At 40.4% G+C, this 20229-nt stretch overlaps 2 protein-coding genes across 3 annotated transcripts in view; one reads left to right on the top strand and one right to left on the bottom strand.

Moving 5' to 3' along the window:
* FAM117B (family with sequence similarity 117 member B) overlaps positions 1 to 20229 on the bottom strand; it is a 298958-nt gene that overhangs the window by 183338 nt on the left and 95391 nt on the right. The gene's annotated exons all lie outside the window — the stretch shown is intronic.
* Positions 1262 to 3844, top strand: LOC139014936 (T-cell surface glycoprotein CD1a-like). Its single transcript, XM_070421882.1, has 6 exons — positions 1262 to 1322; positions 1676 to 1942; positions 2380 to 2658; positions 2856 to 3134; positions 3492 to 3585; positions 3802 to 3844. The coding sequence occupies exons 1-6, from the start codon at positions 1262 to 1264 to the stop codon at positions 3842 to 3844; spliced, it is 1023 nt and encodes a 340-aa protein (XP_070277983.1).

Genomic DNA, 20229 nt, shown 5'->3' with positions numbered 1-20229 from the left:
GAATAAAGAACTGCAGAATATTCTATTAATTTAGTTTCCCACAAAGTATCACTGTTTCTTAAATATTATAATAGGAGATTTACAGCATAACCTCTCTGTATACTTCATGCTTATTAGCATATATTTTAATCCTAAATAAAACTATGTAAGATTCTCATTTCACCAACTAGAAATACAAATAATGATTTCTGATCCTTTAAACAATTATGCTACAAATCTAATGAAAAAAAATAATTGGATGCCTGAACCCAATTATTCAATCATTCAAACTTATTCATTGAGCACCTTACCAGGCATTCCGTTGAACTGGGGACCCAGTACAACAGCGGAATACAGACCTATCACCCTGAGGCCAAGATTCTGAGTGGGCAACATCAGTTAAGGGTTGGGACTTTGTTTCAAGAAGACTTGTTTTTGTCTAGTTTATACATTATAATAAAACCCCGCACACCAAGGAGTATAGTCCTTAGTTTATGTGTTTTCTTCCTAAGTAGAATAAGATTTCCTTGAATAAAGTGCCTGTAGACCACTATACATTCAAGAGTGTTGCAAGGTCCTTGTATCTAGGCAGGTGCTAAGTGACATCTGGGTAAAATTTCTTTTGGGTATATATCAATGCAAGTCAGAGAAGATATTTCCTTATGTTTCCAGGTTCCTGTGGTCTCTGTGATGGCTACTGGTTCTTCCCTAAGGATAATGGAGTAGTAGTTTATACTGTTACACAGGGCAATCATAGGAGATTCTGAAAATCAAAATTAAAAAAATCAATGAGAGGTCAAAGATATAAATGTGATAGGGTGGGGCTCAGATAGAAGAAGAGTACTTGAAGAAAATTTAAATTTGGCAAGAGAAGGACAGAGTGACAGGAAAGAGCAGGGACAACAGAACATCAGGTAGGAATTGGAAAGCCATTTGGTTTTATGCTCTCATTGTCTGAGTGAGAAGAACATGTCCCCAGAGGTAAACTGACTTTTCAATAGCGCATAAGACATAGTCCATAGAGGCTGAATTATAGGAAGGTGAACAGAATGAAGGCTGGTAGCAAGGGGAGAAGTTGAAAGTCAGAAGTGGAGGGGAAATGAGAGGCTGAATCAGTGCCTACAGTTTATGGAAGGAGCACTTTTTCTTTCTTTTTTTTTTTTTTGGTGGTGGTTTGTTGGTAAAAGAAGGAAGTCAGATTAGAGGTATTGTGGAGTAGATTTATTTAAAACAGAAGCTAAAGACAGACTTTCCTGAGAAAGAAATAACATCTGTAACTGAAATGCTGTTTCTGCAAATTTCATTGCTAGCAGTTCTCCTCGCAGCTGGTGACAATGAAGAGGGTAAGAACTCTGGCAACTGCCCTGTCGGGTGCAAAAGGGATATGTGTGTGTGTATGTGTGTGTGTGTGTGTGTGTGTGTGTGTGTGTGTGTGTTTCTGTGTGGTGCAGTGTCCCCAGAACATACCTGGAGAGGAGAATGTCAGCGTAGTTCTGAGTATCCCGTACTCTGGGACCCTGTGCCCTTCTGAAGGTTGTTTGTAAAGCCTGGGGCCCTGGGTAGCTGAGTGTCTGCTGAGGTAGCCATGGCTTCCCTTATCTCCAGATTCTGAGTGTTTCCTTTCTGGCACCTTTCTTCATTCTCTCTCCTTTCTGATGCCTTTCTTCTCCTCATTCTACCTGTTCTTTAGCTACAGCCTCCCAGGAGGAGATCTCCTTCAAAATGATCCAGAGTTCTTCCTTCTACAACCGTTCCTGGGTGAAAATTCAGAACTCTGCTTGGTTGGATGACTTGAAGACCCATGGTTGGGATACCAACTCTGGCAGAATTATTTTCCTGCGTCCTTGGTCCAAGGGCAACTTGAGCAAGAAAGAGATAAAAGACCTGGAAGAATTCTTCCATGGATTCTCCATTCTAATGCCTCAAGTAACTCACAGACATGCCAGTGAATGGCAGCTTAAATGTAAGTTCAATTCCCAAAATGGGAAGGTGCAATGTGCTGGGTGAGGGGTGTGTGTCTCAATGAGTTCTTCATTCCAATTTTTCCCACATTCAATCTCATCAGCATTCTCTGTCTGTACATTTATTGTAACCTATTGAATTTCATTCACCTAGGTTATAATCACAACTCTTTCATAATAAGTGCTTCCTTATTCTCTTACTCTTACCATTTATGACACCTTCTTTCAACAATTTGCTCACTTCTATTTCAAAAAAAAAAAATCATTTTTTCTTCCACCTTCAACTACCACCAATAACACTTTTTCTAAATTTCTGATCAAACAAGACTTTGTTCCATGATCTCAAAACCCCCAAACTTCTTTTATTTCCTTTTTTTGCTTCCACTAATTTAATCTTTTTATTTCCTCTTTCCTCTAATTTACAATCCATCTTTTCTAGATCCCTTTGAGGTTCAGGTAACATTGGGCTGTGAGCTGGACCCTGGGGGAGCCATTGTAGGCTTCCATCGATTGGCTTATCAAGGATCAGACCTCTTGCACTTCCAAAACAATTCATGGCTACCAACTGCAAAGGGTGGAACAAGAGCTCAGGATGTGAGCAGAGTATTCAATCAGTATCATGCCAGCAAGGAAACAGTACAGATCATTCTCACTGACACCTGCCCACGTTTCCTATTGAGTATTCTTCATGCAGGGAAGGCCGATCTCCAGAGACAAGGTCAGTCCCATATTCTTCCTAAAATTACACCTTCCCACCTTCCCTCTAAATTAAAGATAAGGGGTCAAGAGGGAGAAGGATAATGCGTGATGAATTCCCAGCATGTGACAGATGTGTCCTTCTAAACTGACGTGAAGATATGAACCTCCAAGTCTGTGTTAGAGTCCTTATCTGAGTATCTCTCCTGTTCTCTGCAGTAAAACCAGAGGCCTGGCTGTCCACCGGCTCTAATCCTGGTCCTGACCGTCAGATGCTGGTTTGCCATGTCTCTGGCTTCCATCCAAAGCCAATTTGGGTAAAGTGGATGCGAGGTGAACAGGTACAACAGGGCACTCAACAAAGTGGTATCTTGCCCAATGCTGATGGCACATGGTACCTTCAGGTTTTCCTGGATGTGGAAGCCACTGAGACATCTGGCCTGTATTGCCGGGTGAGACATAGCAGCCTAGGAGGCCAGGACATCCTCCTCTACCTGGGTAAGAAAAACTGGGGCCCACACTGGGAATGGGAGCAGATAACAGTCTACAAGCAGAGCAGGAGAGCCCCGTAAAATTTGGGATTTATGGCCTCCAGACCCAAAAGAATGAAAATAGTTCAATAAATAGAAGAGTTAAAAATGAGAGACCAGCAGAAGTAGGAAGATGTTGAGGGTTAGATGATAGATTCAACTCTGAAGAGGGAAGAGAGAGGGAACAAGAACAAAGACTAGTGAGGCGAACACTCAAATAAAAAAGGCAGAAAATAAAATTAAAAAAAAAAAAAGGCAGACCAGGGAACTGCAGTAAACAGGGGGTGAGTTTGAAATGACACCTTGTGTTCACCCAAACCCACAGAACATCATCAAGGCTCCGTGGGCTGGATCATCTTGGCAGTGATGGTGCCCCTGGTGCTTCTGACAGCTCTTGCATTTTGGCTTAGGAAGCGCTGGTGAGTTTTTTGTGCCCATCTTTCCTGTTCTTTCATCTACTCCCAACTTGTCTTCCCACTTCTCTCTCTCTCTCTCTCTCTCTCTCTCTCTCTCTCTCTCCCTCTCTTTCTCTCTCTCCTCTCCTCTTAGTTCTTCTTTCCTCAGTCCCTTTCCTTTTACTCTTCAATTCTCACCTCCACCTCATGCAGAGTAACTTTCATCACTATTCTTATTAGGTCACACTGTGAGCCTCCTGCCAGTCTTCTTCCTTTGGAATGAGATTCCAGCAGCCCTGGGATTACAGACATATTTAAACGCAGCATGGCAATAATGTCCGTTCAGCTCTCCATGTACAACTTTGGTGGTTTATATGTTATTTGTGTGTTTAATGGTTAGTTATTAATATGAGCTAAAGGTAATTTTGCAGGACTTGCTTTCTGACCTGGTTCAGAGATAAAAGTCTTATTTTAACTCTGGATAAAGTGAGATCCTAGTAACCGCTACATATTGAAAAATTGATGAATCTCAGGCCATTTCAGATGTCACTTCTCTATGGGGGCCTTCCCTGATTCACTAGTGGAGGCAGCGTCTGAACTCCCACCACACTTTTCAGTGGACTTTGCTGAGTCTACTTCTCAATTTTTTTTAATAAATCATGTATTTCATCAGAATTTCAAATTTTTAGTTTAAAATCACATGTAGTTTTCTTGTATAATTTAAAATTATATTCATATATGTAGTTTTTTCTCTTCTCTTATCTCCAACATTGTTTAGTTGTATCTTTCTACTGTTATTATCTGGACAGAACTTGCCAAAGTTTATTTATTTTTGTGTGTTTTTTTCATATACTCATTTAGGTTCTCTTCTCTGTTGTGTGTACACAACTCCTGTTTGACTTTTTGTTTATTTGTAATAGTAGTTTACATTACATGTTCTTGAAATTATATTCTTTATCTCAATGGCTTGCCTTTATCAACGTTGTCCTTTTATGCAGAAATATTAAAATTTTATGTAGTAAAAAAAAAAAAAACACCTACCGTTAAACAATGTGCCAGTTGTTCAGCCATTATCTCTGAGCTTCTAATCCCACCTCCCATCCCCAACTTCGAGATGCTGGGCCTGGGTCCCTGCATACTTCTCACTTTTTATCTGTTGGTGCAATCATGTAGGCCCTTTTTCACCTTCTGATTCTTAAGCTTGAGAACAAAGTCTATGTCTTTTTGAAATTTGTATCATTTACAAAGTGTATAACTGTATGTAATTTGCTTTCAATAAAAGCCTGTGTTAAGTTTGCTTAGCATTTACCACTAAAATCAGGTACCTGAAGTTCTAGAGCAAGGAAAGGGGAAGCAAGGAAGTTACAAGTGACAATATTTTATATCCTGCTACTTAACACAAACACATTTTTCTATCATTATGTGCAAAAGAATATACTATTTATAAGTAAATTCAGGCTCAAAGTGTATGAAAAGAAAATTTGAGACAATATTCATAAAATTACACAGGAAATTCAGCACTTCTACTGGTCTGATTCTCTCCACTGGTCCAAGCATCAAGGAATGAATCTTAAAGTTTAGAATAGTACAGTAAATTCAGTAGTGGCAATTTTCTTGTTTTTTCCTTTAACAAAAGAAAATCTTGACAAACCAGTCCCAATCTTGGACATACCCAAGACTACAAATACTACCATTTTTTTTAAATACCTTCGAGCAAAAGTCAACCATTGAAAAGAAAAAGCCTGTCTTGTTGCCAGTTATCCCACAGGTAGCAATATCACCTTCTGAAAGGTGGATTTGGCTTGTCATACATGTAAGAAACATTTTAAACAACATGAAGAATCTAGAGCAAAAATAATGTTGGCATCCATGCTCACAATATTAACCAAAAAATAAAAACAATACTTTTAAAAACATAACTGCTCACAAAAAAACATGACAAGCAACACACTCAGTCATGATCAAATCCAGTAAATTTACATGTCTTTATCACAACAAATTCTTTAAGGGTAAAAAAATAACTTAAGACTGATAAAGTAAATAACCACAGAATAGCTCCTTTACCAATATATACATGCCACCTATTTCTTTTACTGCAATGGAAACACATTTATTTAAAATTGAAAAAAAATTAAGTTATATTCCCATTGAAGTTATTCTAATTTACTTACTTCCTGTACAGTTTTCTATAGAAAAACAATTATAGATTGTAATTTTAGAAGAAAATATTGAGACCCATTAAAAAAAATCAACCCCATTGAAGGTCAGATAAAGAGCTTCACAGATAATGAAAAGCTAAAGGACTTCATCACCACTAAACCAGTATTATACGAAATGCTGAAAGGTTTCCTTTAAGAAGAGGAAGAAGAAAAAGGTAAAGATACAAATTATGAACAACAAACATGCATCTATCAACAAGTGAATCTAAGAATCAAGTGAATAAATAATCTGATGTACAGAATGAACTGGTGATTACAATGAATCAGGGACATAGAAGGGGAATGGACTGACTATTCTTGGGGGGTGAAGGGAGGGGAATGGGAGATGCGGGAAGAGACTGGACAAAAATCGTGCACCTATGGATGAGGACAGTGGGTGGGGAGTGACGGCGGAGGGTGGGGCGGGACCTGGGAGAAGGGGAGTTATGGGAAAAAAAGAGGAACAAATGTAATCAGAACAATAAAGATTTAATTTAAAAAAAAAAATCAACTCCTTGTGAGCTAAGGGTTAAATAAAGTGGAATGGACCTAAGATTAGTATTTTTTCAAGACTGCGATAAAGTTCCTATGTTTAAAATGAGCGCATTGGCACTGGCAGTTAAAGTTGTTTGTAATTTGCACCTTTTTTTTTCTTATCTTCAAATGTCAGGCTCTATTTCTCCCAAATCCAGGGGATCTGCTTGGTTGCCATACAATTCATTTACATACAAATTCACATTCTTCTTGCAACCAGACATTACAAGTTCCATTTACAAGAATATGTAAATAATAAAGTTATCCCATTCCTATTTTAAATTACCTTAGATTAAGGTATATGAAACTCTACAAAAATATGAATTAGACCAACATGCACAACAGAGTAAAAGGAAAAACTAACAAGTGGCATTCTAGCTGTAATATACCCTCATACTTGTAGGGACGGAGACACAAGAAAGTTAAGTGTGAGGCAAAGAAAAGAACACGGATTTAACAGAACGCAAGTCATCCAAAAACAGGCATGTGTGTTTTAACCTTGTCTTTAACTTCTTATTCCTGCCTTTTACACTAACTCACCTGACTTCAGTTTTACCTTTCCTGTACTGCTGACAGAGCAGTTCTCTGTGGGGAAATGGTCAAGTCAAAGGCAAAGAATCCAAGTTCTCAGTAAACCAACCAGAATATTTAGATCCTGAATAACTGGGCTATTACTGACTTAGAAGACAAATGTACTAATTCCAGGTAAATTAGTTTTGAACAAAAAAGGTACCAAAATTCATCTGACTCACCAACTAACCTGATAGACTTATGTTTGAATTTATCTAACTTCCCTAAATACATCTCCATTTTAACTTTAACAGGGCATGCTTTTCATTCCTTAGATATTTTAAAGTTGCATGAGTATAAGAAGTCCTTGCAGAAGATGTATTGCTACCACTAGGTTTTCTTGATGGGATATGTCTGCATAAACTAACATAGTAACCCTCTCAACTGTATCCATTTTACAAGTACTTAAATTTTTTCTCCCTTTAAAATGTATAAGAACATTACATCATTGCATCATAAGTCAGTATATGAAGACCTCAGAAGAATGCTTGTTACCAACACAGTTTGCTGAAACTCACCTTTAAAAGAGCTGCTCCTTAATTTTACTACCACATTCCCAGACATGAAATACTGCTGACACAGGACACTGGCAGTAACTGTATTAGGGTGAACCTAAATCCAAAAAGGATGGATTTTTCAAAGGTTCCTGTAGCTTATGCCCCAAAACCCTCCTTGGCCTGTACTCCCCACTGTGTGGATTGTTGGACGGACAACTAGCAAAACCTGTAGGTACCACCTCAGTGCCAACTACATAAAGAAAATGTCAGTCGCAAGATTCTGTGACTACGGATTGCTATTCAATGGATTAGGCTCCTGGCAAACTACTAACCTGGACCAAGTCCACAAGACAACAACATCACAAAAGCAAAGGAGGAAATCCATGCACCGTCATTTAGGATCTCTGGGACTGTGATACAGTGATGATGAAAGGTAGGATGATACCTGTGGTTAAGGCAGATCATGTGACTGTCAGGCTGTGGCCAGAGCCCTTGAGGGTAAGGTCTGGAGTGGAAAGGAGTGGCTTGAGGATGTTGACGAGGCAGAAAGCAGAGCTGCTTTTAGGAATGAAATTCACGTTGTTTTTGTCAGGACAGTAAAAGTCTGGGATTTCGTGAAGTTGTTTTGGCCTAGATATGGAACAGACAACCCCATGCATTTAGGTCACAGAACAGTGGAAATACATTCCTTTACTATTATTTTTTAAAAGCAGATAACAGGCACATATAAGGAATACAAAATTCAAGCTACATCAAAGCTTCAAATGCTATGGACCAAAGCGGATTAGACACACGATTCAAAATCTGTATTTCAGAACGCCGGGAGGACACCATTCACCTTGCTGCTGTCAGTTCCCTGGCGAGCCCTGTGCACCATAAGCTTTCCCAGGTAGCCAAAAGGGTCCATAGCACAAAACAGGTAAAGAGCCCCCGCAGGAGGGGCTGAGAGATGTGATAAAACGGCTTGTAAAAGGCTTACAAGGAGCACAGGGAGTGACCACCAGTGCACAAAGGAGGAGGGAGAGTTTGGGGAGAAGCAGCCTTCCAAAGGAAGTCACACCTGAGCTGGGTGGTAAAGAATGAAGAAACAGGCCTTGGGAGTGGTTGCAAAAAGAAAAGAGTGTCAAGTAGACAATGTTTTGGGTGGCAGATTTTACCGATGAACAGTGAATACTACCCATGAACAGCTCTGGCAAATGTAATAATTTATGAATAAAGACATTACATGAGGGAGTGGGCTCATGAAGACAGTCCCCGCTCCAGCTGCCACCTTGCTGGTCCTCTCCTGGCCTAAGCCTCCCCTGAGGGCTCCGGCAGCAGAGGCCTGGGGCAGCGGACCTTGGTTCCACCACTGTGTGACTCACCACCCTGAGCCTCAGTTGTCTCAGCTATGAGATGGGTTGAACACCCCCTACCTCCCAGCCTTGTCGCTGGGACTTAAGGAGATAAATCCCAGTGGCTGGCATACAGTAAGTGTTCAATAGATGGCAAGGCCCTCTCTCTGTGTGGGATCTATGGAGATACTAGCCCCACGCCTCGCCTGGAAGGGTCTAGATCTGCTCTGTCCACCAGAAAAGTCATGAACCCCATGTGGCTACTGAACACTGGAAATGTGGCCAGTCAGAATTGAGATGTGTCATCAGAGTGAAATATACAGTGGATTCTGGCAACCTGGTACCTAAAAGGAATGCAAAATACCTCATGAATAACGTTTTACATTGACTACATGTTGAAATGACATATGTCTGGTACATTGAATTACACGAAACATTAAATTTAAAAATTACATCATTTAAGTTGTTTCGTGAATAAAATAGAAACTCAACTCATTGAGTACTTTTAGGCCCACAAATGTGTTTGGATATGCTGCTGTTAAGAGGACACACTCCTCTATGTTTACTATCTTATAGTATGTTGTTCCTTCTCTTTTTTTAAATCCTCATTCAAGGTTATTTTTCTATTGATTTTTATAGAGAGAGTGGAAGAGAGAGGGAAAGACAGGGAGGAACATCAATATGAGAGAAACAAATCTACTGGCTGCCTCCTGCATGCATGAGCCCTGACCAGGGCCAGGGCAGGGGCGGAGCCTGCAACCAAGGTACGTGCCCTTAACTGGAATCAAATCCAGGACCCTTCAGTCTACAGGCCAACGCTCTATCCACTGAACCAAACCGGGTAGGGCTGGTTTTCTTTTTTTAATATATATTCTTTTACTTTAGAGAGGAAGGGAGAGGGAGAGACAGAAACATCAATGATGAGAATCACTGATCAGCTGCCTCCTAGCGGCCCTCTACTGGGGACTGAGCCAACAAACCCATGCATGTGCCCTGACAGGGATCATAGGTCGATGTTCAACCAGTGGGCCACACCAGCTGGGCGACTCCTACGTTTTTAATTATTTAATTTTTTTGAAGCTATCTTCTTTTAAAATTTAAATTTTATTTTTAAAAATTGATTTTAGAGATGGGGGTGTGGGGCAGAGAGAGAGAGAGAGAGAGAAGGAAGGAGAAACATCGATGTGAGAAAGAAACACTGATTAGTTGCCTTGCACCCTGATCCGGGCCTGAACTGCAACCTGCATGCGTCCTGACCAGAACTAAACCACCACCTTTTTGGTGTATGGGACGATGCTCCAACTACTGTACAAACTGGCCAGGGCAACAGTTATTACTTTTGAAAAGAAATAACTGATGATATAATTATGGATAGGACTTGGTTTCTTGAAAAAATACTCCAAATAAAATATGAGACAAGAATTGCAAAGACCCTGCACGGATGGCTCAGCTGCTTGGAGCGTTGTCCCATACACCGAAAGGTTGTGGGTTTGATCATGGTCAGGGCACATACCGTGGTTGCGCGTTTGAAACCCAGTCAGGGCCAATGCAGGAAGCAGCAATCAATGTTTCTCTCTCTCTAAACTCAATAAAAATATATCCTTGGGTGAGGATTTTAAAAAAAGAATTGCAAAAATAGATTCATATGAAATTATTTATCTGGATTGATATTATAAAAAGTATGGCAAGTGCTGGTGAGGATGTGGGGAAAAGGGAACCCTAGTGCACTGCTGCTGGGAATGCAGACTGGTGCAGCCACTACAGAAAACAATATGGAATTTCCTTAAAAAATTAAATATGAAACTGTCATTTGACCCAGTGATCCCACTTCTAGGAATATATCCTAAGGAACCAGAAACACCAATCAGAAAGAATACATGCACCCCTATGTTCACAGGAGGGCAATTTACAATAGCTAAGATCTGGAAACTGCCCAAGTGCCATCAGTAGATGAGTGGATAAAAAAGCTTTCGTACATTTACACCATGGAATACTATGCAGCAGGTCCCTCCATACTGTCTCTTACCCTTTGAGACAGTATGGAGGGACCTGAAGAGTATTATGCTAAGTGAAATAAGCCAGTCAGAGAAAGACAAGTATCACATGATCTCACTCATGACTGGAATCTATAGAACAAAATAAATTGATGAACAAAATAGATCCAGAGATATAGAAGCATAGAACAGACTTCAAAACCTCAGAGTGAAGGTGGGGTGGTGGGAATAGATGGGTAGGAGGAGATCAACCAAAGACCTTGCATGCATATATGCATAACCTGTGGACACAGACAATAGGGTGATGTAGGCCAGGAGCGAGGGGGATTGGCCTGGGGGACAGTAATGGTCTAGAAGGGGTCACTGGGGGGAAATATGGAATATATGTAATACTTTCAATAATAAAGATTTAATTCTTTTTAAAAAGTTCCTTAAAACACAGTTTTAACTGAGGTAAGAAGATAACCTCTGATTAGGCTGGTATTAATAAAATCTACACTAATAAAAGAGAAACATGGTAATTAGCGTACGACCGCTACCCTTCCCATTGGCTAATCAGCATATCCTTATGCAAATTAACTGTCAGCCAAGATGGCGGCCGGCAGCCATGCACTGAAGCGAGCAGGGAGGCTTGCTTGCTCCAGTGACAGCAGACTCCAATGTTCCCCACCTTGCCGGCCTCTCAGCTGCAACTCTAAGCAACTATGTACTATGTTGCAAATAAGAAGCTAAACAAAACCCCAAAAGCCAGCCGGACCGCAACATTGTATCGATGTTTTCAGCAGCGAGGCCTCAGAGCTAAAGCTGGCCCAGAATAGAAAAAAAAAAAAAAAGAAAACAAGGAGCGGTTGGGAGCTTCAGTCACTCGCCAGCTGGAAAACAGCCCTCAGCCCCTCACCCAGACTGGCCAGGCACCCCAGTGGGGACCCCCACCCTGATCCAGGATACCCTTCAGGGCAAACCAGCCGGCCCCCACCCGTGCACCAGGCCTCTATCCTATATAGTAAAAGGGTAATATGCTTCCCGGCACTGGGATCAGAGGAGCAGCGAGGCTTCCGGCACTGGGATCAGCGTGACAGGGGGCAGCGCCCAAACCCCCTGATCAGCCCTGCTCTGTGCCTGATACAGGGAGCTCCCCAATCCCCTGATCGCCCTGCCGCTCTGTGTGTGACAGGGGGCAGGGCCACAACCTCCCTATCCGCCCTGCTCTGTTTGTGACAGGGGAAGGCGCCCCAACCCTCTGATCAGCCCTGCTCTGTGCCTGATAGGGGGGAGCTCCCCAATCCCCTGATTGCCCTGCGGCTCTGTGTTTGACAGGGTGCGGCGCACCAACCCCCTGATCGGCCCTACCCTGAGCGTGACTGAGGGTGGCATCGCAACCTCCCGATCTGCCCTGCTCTGTGCATGATGGGGCGGCGCCACAACTCCCCAATCGGCCCTGCTCTGAGCCTGACCAGGGGCTGCACCTAGGGATTGGGCCTGCCCTCTGCCACCCAGGAGCAGGCCTAAGCCAGCAGGTCGTTATCTCCCGAGGGGTCGCAGACTGCAAGAGGGCACAGGCCGGGCTGGGGGACCCCCCTCCCTCCCCCGAGTGCACAAATTTTTGTGCACCGGGCCTCTAGTCCTATATAATAAAAGAGAAACATGCAAATTAACTATCCCTCTGCTATGCTCAAGCCACACCCAAAAGCCACGCCCACCACCAATCAGGAGTGACTATGCAAATTAACCCAACTAAGATGGCAGCAGCTACAGAGCTGGAGCGAGCAGGAGGCTTCGGTTGCCCCTGGTGATGGAGGAAGCCAAGCTTCCCACCTGCCCTGGCCAGCCCTGGGCTATGCTCAAAACTACAAAGTTTCAATTATAGAAGATAAATAAATCCAAGAAAAAAAAAAGGAGAGGCAGGGAACTTGGTTTGCCGGGGGGCATGGCTAGCCTGAAAATGGCCCTCAGCTCCTCACCCAGGCTAGTCACACCCCCATGGGTTGAGGATCCCTGCAGGGGGGCTTGGCCAGCCTGCAAACAGCCATCAGCCTCTCACTGAGGCTGGCCAGGCACCCCAGTGGTGACCCCCACCTTGAAGGAGTGTGGCCAGCCTGAAAACAGCCCTCAGCCCCTCACCCAGGCTGGCCAGGCACCCCAGCGGGACCCCCACCCTGATCCAGGACACCCTTTCAGGGCAAACAAGCCGGCCTCCACCCATGCACCAGGCCTCTATCCTATATAATAAAAGGGTAATATGTAAATTGACCCTAACAGCAGAATGACTGGGAATGACTGGTCACTATGACACACACTAACCACCAGGGTACAGACAGTCAATGCAGGAGCTGCCCCCTGGTGGTCAGTGCTCCCACAGGGGGAGCTCTGCTCAGCCACAAGCCAGGCTGATGGCTACCAGTACAGCGGTGGTGGCAGGAGCCTCTCCCGCCTCCTCAGCAGCACTAAGGATGTCCGATTGCAGCTTAGGCCTGCTCCCTGCTGGCAAGTTGACATCCCCCAAGGGCTCCTGGGCTGCCAGAGGGATATCTGACTGCCAGCTTGGGCCTGCTCCTCTGGGGAGCGGGCCTAAGCCAGCAGGTGGACATCCCCTGAGGGGTCCCAGACTGCTAGAGGGCACAGGTTGGGCTGAGAGACCCCCCGAGTGCACAAATTTTTGTGCACCGGGCCTCTAGTATGTAATATAATTGTTAAATATTATATAAAAAATATAGTGGACAGATAAATAATAATAAATATTAAAATAATTTGTTATTAAAACTCTCCCACAAAGAAAACTGTGGCTCAGAAAGATTGTTGAATCCAAACATTTAAAGATGAAGAAATACCAGTTTTATATTAAAATCTTTTAGAAAACAAAGAAGGCATTCTTAATTTACTTTATGAGGTCAGCATATTGCTACCATTAAAAACTTACAAGATAATTGCAAGAAAATCAAACTATTCACCAATATTTCTTATAAACATAGATGTAAAATTCCTAACAAATGTAATAGAATCCGGCACTGTACAAAAAGTTTATTATATGATGATTATTTGGGTTTATCCCAGATGAGGAAGATTTTTTAAATTTAAAAATCAATCATTATAATTCTCCATGGTGACAGAATAGAGGGGAATAATCATGTTTTACCTCAATAGGTGGAAATAAAACATTTGAAACATTGAGCACCTTCTCATGTCAAAAATTTCCAGTGAACTAGGAATGAAAGGGCACTATCTCAATTTCATAAAGAGGGGAAAAAACCAAAACTGCTAACATCCCAGTAAATGGTGACACTTTTGGCTTCTCTCCTAAGTCCTTTTGTATTCATCATTGTAGTGAATGCCCCAATCTTATTAATTAAGAATTAATATGACAATGTAAGAAATTAAAGCCATAAGATTATAAACCAAGAAGTTTAACAATCTTTATTTGTAGAGGACATGATAGTCTGTATAACAGAGAACATTTACTCCTGTTCTATATGCTCTTTCATCAGTTCAGAGTCTGTATAGTTAGTACACAGTTTGCAAAGTTTGTTGGAGAACCTAATTAGCAATGTAATAAACTAATCCAAAACAGAGGACTATGTTTGCTTTATCTACATCTTAAACTAAATATAACTAGCAGCAAAACCAAACAAAGTGAAATACTTAGTGGATACAACTGCATATAGTACTATTTAGATCTATACAAGTCAATCAGGGGAAACTGAATTTTTGTAGAAATAATGGCTACAAAAGGTAACTTTTAAAAGCAAACCCTTTACAGGTAAAATTCAAGAGTTGATTTGCCAGTTAGTTTTTACCGTGTATAATTTAATATGAATAAGAATTGATCTGCCTGAAGATACTTTTAATAAAATATAATGCAAGTTGAATAAGTAGAAATTATGTAACTGTGGTTTTAGAATAATGAAATTAAATTGGTTTACAGGAATTTACTTGCTATAATTTCTTATACATTAATTTGGAGATTAAAGGAGAGTAACTAACAAAAACTGGAGAAGTTAAGACTTTCAGATTACAGTGCAATATAGAGATTTCATGTGAGGCTGCCTTTAAGCATGGGGAAGCTACATGGGGTAAGTACACCAGAGTCAAGCTGCCCACATCAATAGTTCACTTGCAAGGTTCCATACTGAGTTTGCCTTATCTTCTCAGAGTGGTGGGTTAGGGTAACGGTCCCAACAGATGAACAGCTGTTACTGCAGGTGAACAGCTGCACAGCAGGCAAAGGTGTTTTGTTTTGTATTTAACTCATTGTCCTTATTTTTTTTTAAATATACTTTTATTGATTTCAGAGAGGAAGGGAGGGGGAGATAGATACAGAAACATTAATGAGAGAGAAGCATTGATTGGCTGCCTCCTGCAAACTCCACACTGGGGATCCAACCTGCAACCTGGGCATGTGCCCTGACTGCAATGGAACTGAGACCTCCTGGTTCATAGGTCAACCCTCAACCACTGAGCCACACCAGCCAGGCAGGCACTGGTTTTTAATTTCTAATAGAGTGAAGGTGAGCAACATTGAGTTTCACAGGAATTTCTCCTTAGACAGCGTTAAAGAGCTGTAACTTGATGCTTGTGAATGTCTGTATTTTAGAAACTGGGAGTTAAACAGTAACTGAACAGACTGGCCTATGGAAGATTTCCTATAAAAAATAATTGGTTTTGTGTATATATTATATTTTATATGTTTATTCATAAAGACCTGCTAGTAATAAAACCTGCTTGTATCAGTCACTCTTCTGTCCTGCCTCTCATTTTCTCAGTCCATTTCCCCCCCAGCGACTGCAAGGCAAGAGCCCTGAACTTTAGCTGCACTGCAAGTCTTTCCCATTGTGTCCTAAGGTTTTTACACGATGTGGAATGACACCTGTGAGAAGGGATTATCACCTGGGGGTGCTCGAAGCTGCAGATGTGGGGGGATTAACACCTCAAGGACAGTCCTTGAATTTGCAGGGTGTGGATCATTGAACATTTTTATGTGTATATACTGATAACATAAACATTCATTTCTCATAAGAATATGCATAGAAATAGAATTGCTGGGTCACAGGAGGTACATATTTTTACATTTAATAGAAACAGGTTTTCACAGTGCTTCTACCAGTCTCCCTTTCATCTTCTCCACAAACTCACTCATATTTGATACTAGAGGCCTGATGCACGAAATTTGTGCAAGAGAAGGCCTTCCTTCCCCCAGGTGCCAGCACCTGCTTCCCTCTGGCACCGGGGACCCGGGCTTCCCTCACAGCCCTGGCTTTCAAGGATATCCAGTCTAATTAGCATATTACACTTTTATTATTATAGATTATTAACCCCTTTAATTTTAGCTATTCTCGTGTGGGTATTTTTGGTTATCTAATTGTTGTTTATGGTTTGTATTTCCTGTTGACTAATGGTACTTAACATATGTCTATTAGTAATTTAGATGCACTCTTTTGTGAAGTACCAGTTTAAATTTTTAGCTATTTGTGGTGGGGGGGGGGGGGAGTGGGGGGAGGATGTCGGTCTTTTTCTTATTGATTGAAGGTCTTTATAATGACTGTATACTAGTCCTTTGCTGAATATATGTATTGTGAATATTTTCTAACAGTCTCTGGTTTATATTTTACTCTCTTAAACTTGGATTGTGATGGAAAGAATTTTAAATGCGATACAATTGATTGATATTGTTCTTTACGATGATTGTTATTTACTCCTGTAAATTATTTACTCCTTCTCCAAAGTCATGAGATATTCTCCTTAAACTGTGGTGCTCAAACTTGAGTTGGAATCAGCAGCATCATGAAGGTGTTTTGTTTTGTTTTTAAAGAAAAAAAGAAAAAAAAATTTTTTACATACCTCCAGAATGTCTAGTTCTTTAGGTCAGGAAAAAGACCTAAGAATTTCCATTTTTTTACAACTTTCAGATGATGCTAATTCTGTTGGTCTGAGGATCACACTTTGAAAACCACTTTACTAATATCTTTAAGAAGCTTACCTTTTGCATTTAGATATGCAATATGCCTGGAATTAATTTTTGTGTGTGCTATGAAATGGGGATAAAATTTAATTTTTTCCATGATAGTCAATTGACTAATAACAATGATATACAGCACCAAATATGTTGTAATATAAGTGCCTGTATGTATACTGACCTGTTGCTGAACTTCTTTACATACATATATAATTATTGATTTTAGAGAGGGAGAGGGAGAGAGAGATAGAAACATCAAGGATGAGAGAGAATCATTGATTGGCAGCCTCCTGAAAACCCCACACAAGGGATTGAGCCGCAACCCAGGCATGTGCCCTTGGCCGGAATCAAACCCAGGACCCTTCAGCCCGCAGGCAGATGCTCTATCCATTGAGCAAAACCAGCTAGGGCTGAACTTCTTCTTTTGTTCCATTCTTCTGCGAGTCTACCTTTGTGCCAATGTAATGTAATAGAGTAATCTTAATTACTTTAGATTTCATAAATCTTGATAACCACTACTCTTCCTACTATGTTGTTGTTGTTGTTTTTCTTCGAGTGTATCTTGTAAAAGAAGAGGAAAAATTGTAAGAAAACAATACAGAAGTACAGGCTTTTTGGAAGCTAAGGGTTACTTACTGTCTCTGAAGTCTAAATGTCCGTGAGACAACTCTGTTAAAAAGAAAACACATTTGCAAGTCAAGAAGATTTTGAAAAGTAAAGAAGAAAAGTAAATAAGATTTTGAAAAGTGAAAATATCCAGTGTATGGGTTGAATTTGTTCTCCCTAAAATGTATATGGTGAAGTCCTAACCCCCAGTATGTAAGAATGTGACTGTATTTTGACAAAAGGCCTTTATGGAGATCATTCAATTAAAACCAGGCCTTTGTGATGAGCCCTAATCCATTCTGAATGGTATCCTTCTAAGAAAAAAAATTGAACACACAGACACCAGGACCAGGGAAGGGTGTGAACAACAGAACGGTGATGTGAGCACACAGCAAGAAGATGGCCCATCCAAAAGCCAAAGAGAGAGGCCTCAAGAGAAACAAACCTGCTGACACCTTGATCTTAAACTCCATCCTCTGAAACTCTAAGAAATACATTTTTGGTGTCTGAGTTACTCAGTCTGCAAGTAGCTATGGCAACCCTAGCAAACCAACACATCGGGTGTTGGCAAAGTTTTCTTCTAGATGATTAGTCATTAAGCAAAGTAGGAACAAGTATATAACAGGCATTGCAGGATAATAATTAAATATTAAGGCAGCATTTTCAGAACATATTAGGGAAATATCAAAATCGTCTTAAAAACATATAGCAAAGAGTTTCTTCACCTACTTTCTATCTTATAATAAGAGCCTTGACAAAATAAATTAGAAAAAGAAAGAAAATATTAAATGCAATTTACCAAAAGAGGCACCTGGCAGGTGTGAATTTTTATCCCTGTCTAGTGATTGCTAGAACAGTGAGAACTATTAAGCAATATAACCAATAAATATTTTCAAACCAAGAATTCTCATCAGTTTTTAATTGAGGAGTTAGGTTATATCTAACATACAGGTATTGTTGCTTGTTATGTAGGTTTAGTTTTAATACTTTAGGTATCTTTATAAATTAAAAACCAGTTGAAATATTTTCATGGATTTACGGGTCTCACTGCCGAGGTCTGACATAATCATTGCAGCCAATATTCTGGTGCTTAGATTGAGCAAAGCCACATAAGTAGTACAAATATACAGTAGATAAAACAGATCTTTAAAAAATACGTTTTCATCCCCTAAGAACAGGAACAAGACAGGGATGCCCACTCTCACCACTCCTGTTCGACATAGTACTGGAAATATTAGCCATTGCAATTAGACATGAAGATGAAATAAAAGGCATCCAAATTGGAAAAGAAGAAGTAAAACAGTCCTTATTCGCAGATAACATGATATTATACATAAAAAACCCTAAAGACTCCATCAAAAAAACTATTAGACTTAATAAATGAATTTGGCAATGTAGCAGGATACACCAATAGTGAACTTACAGAAAATGAGACTAAAAAAGCAATCCCATTTACCATCGCACCAAAAAAATTAAGATACCTAGGAATAAACTTAACTAAAGAGGTAAAAGACCTCTACTCAGAAAACTACAGGATATTGAAAAAAGAGATAGAGGAAGACATAAACAGATGGAAGAACATACCATGTTCTCGGAATGGTAGAATCAACATCATTAAAGTGTACATACTACCCAAAGCAATCTATAAATTCAATGCACTTCCCATTAAAATGCCAACGGCATATTTCACAGACTTAGAACGAACTCTCCAAAAATTCATCTGGAATAAAAAAAAAAAAAAAAAACCCGAATAGCTGCAGCAATCCGGAGAAAGAAGAACAAAGTAGGTGGGATCTCAATACCAGATATCAAGCTGTACTACAAAGCCACTGTTCTCAAAACTGCCTGGTACTGGCACAAGAACAGACATATAGATCAATGGAATAGAATAGAGAGCTCAGAAATCGACCTGAAGCAATATGCTCAATTAATATTTGCGAAATGAGAAAAGAACATACAGTGGAGTCAAGACAGTCTCTTCAATAAATGGTGTTGGGAAAATTGTATAGGTACATGCAAAAAAATGAAAATAGACCACCAACTTACACCATACACAAAAATAAACTCAAAATGGATAAAGGACTTAAACCATAAAAATACTAGAGGAATCCAAAGGCAACAAAATCTCAGACATATGCTGAAGCAATTTCTTCACCGATACATCTCCTAGGGCATTGGAAACTAAACAGAAAATAAACAAATGGGACTACATCAAAATAAAAAGCTTATGCACAGCAAAAGAAACCATCAACAAAACAACAAGAAAGCCCACTCCGTGGGAAAACATATTTGCCAATGTAATCACCAATAAGGATTTAATCTCCAAAATTTATAGGGAACTCATCAACTTAACTAAAGGAAGATAAACAATCCAATCAAAAAATGGGCAAACAACCTAAATAGACACTTTTCGAAAGAGGACATTCAGAAAGCCATGAGATATATGAAAACATGCTCAAAGTCACTAATCATCCGAGAAATGCAAATCAAAACAACAATGAGGTACCATCTCACACCTATCAGAATGGCTATCATCAACAAATCAACAAACAACAAGTGCTGGAGAGGATGTAGAGAAAAAGGAACACTCGTGCACTGCTGGTGGGAATGCAGACTGGTGCAGCCACTATGGAAGACAGTATGGAGTTTCCTCAAAAAGTTAAAAATGGAACTCCCATTTGACCCAGTGATCCCACTGCTAGGAATATATCCCAAGAAACCAGAAACACCAATCAGAAAGGATATATGCACCCCTATGTTCATATCAGCACAATTTACCATAGCTAAGATCTGGAAACAGCCTAAATGCCCATCAGCAGATGAATGGATTAGAAAACAGTGGTACATCTACACGATGGAATACTATGCTGCTGTAAAAAAAAGGATTCTTACCATTTGCAACAGCATGGATGGAACTGGAGAACATTATGCTAAGTGAAATAAGCCAGTCAATGAAGGAAAAATACCACATGATCTCACTCATTTATG

The sequence above is a fragment of the Myotis yumanensis genome, unplaced genomic scaffold, assembly GCF_028538775.1.
Source record: "Myotis yumanensis isolate MYYU_CA2020_CCGP unplaced genomic scaffold, mMyoYum1.0.hap1 SCAF_8, whole genome shotgun sequence".
Lineage (NCBI taxonomy): Eukaryota > Metazoa > Chordata > Mammalia > Chiroptera > Vespertilionidae > Myotis > Myotis yumanensis.
The sequence above is the reverse complement of the archived record's forward strand: the minus strand, read 5'-3'. Positions and strand labels throughout refer to the sequence as shown.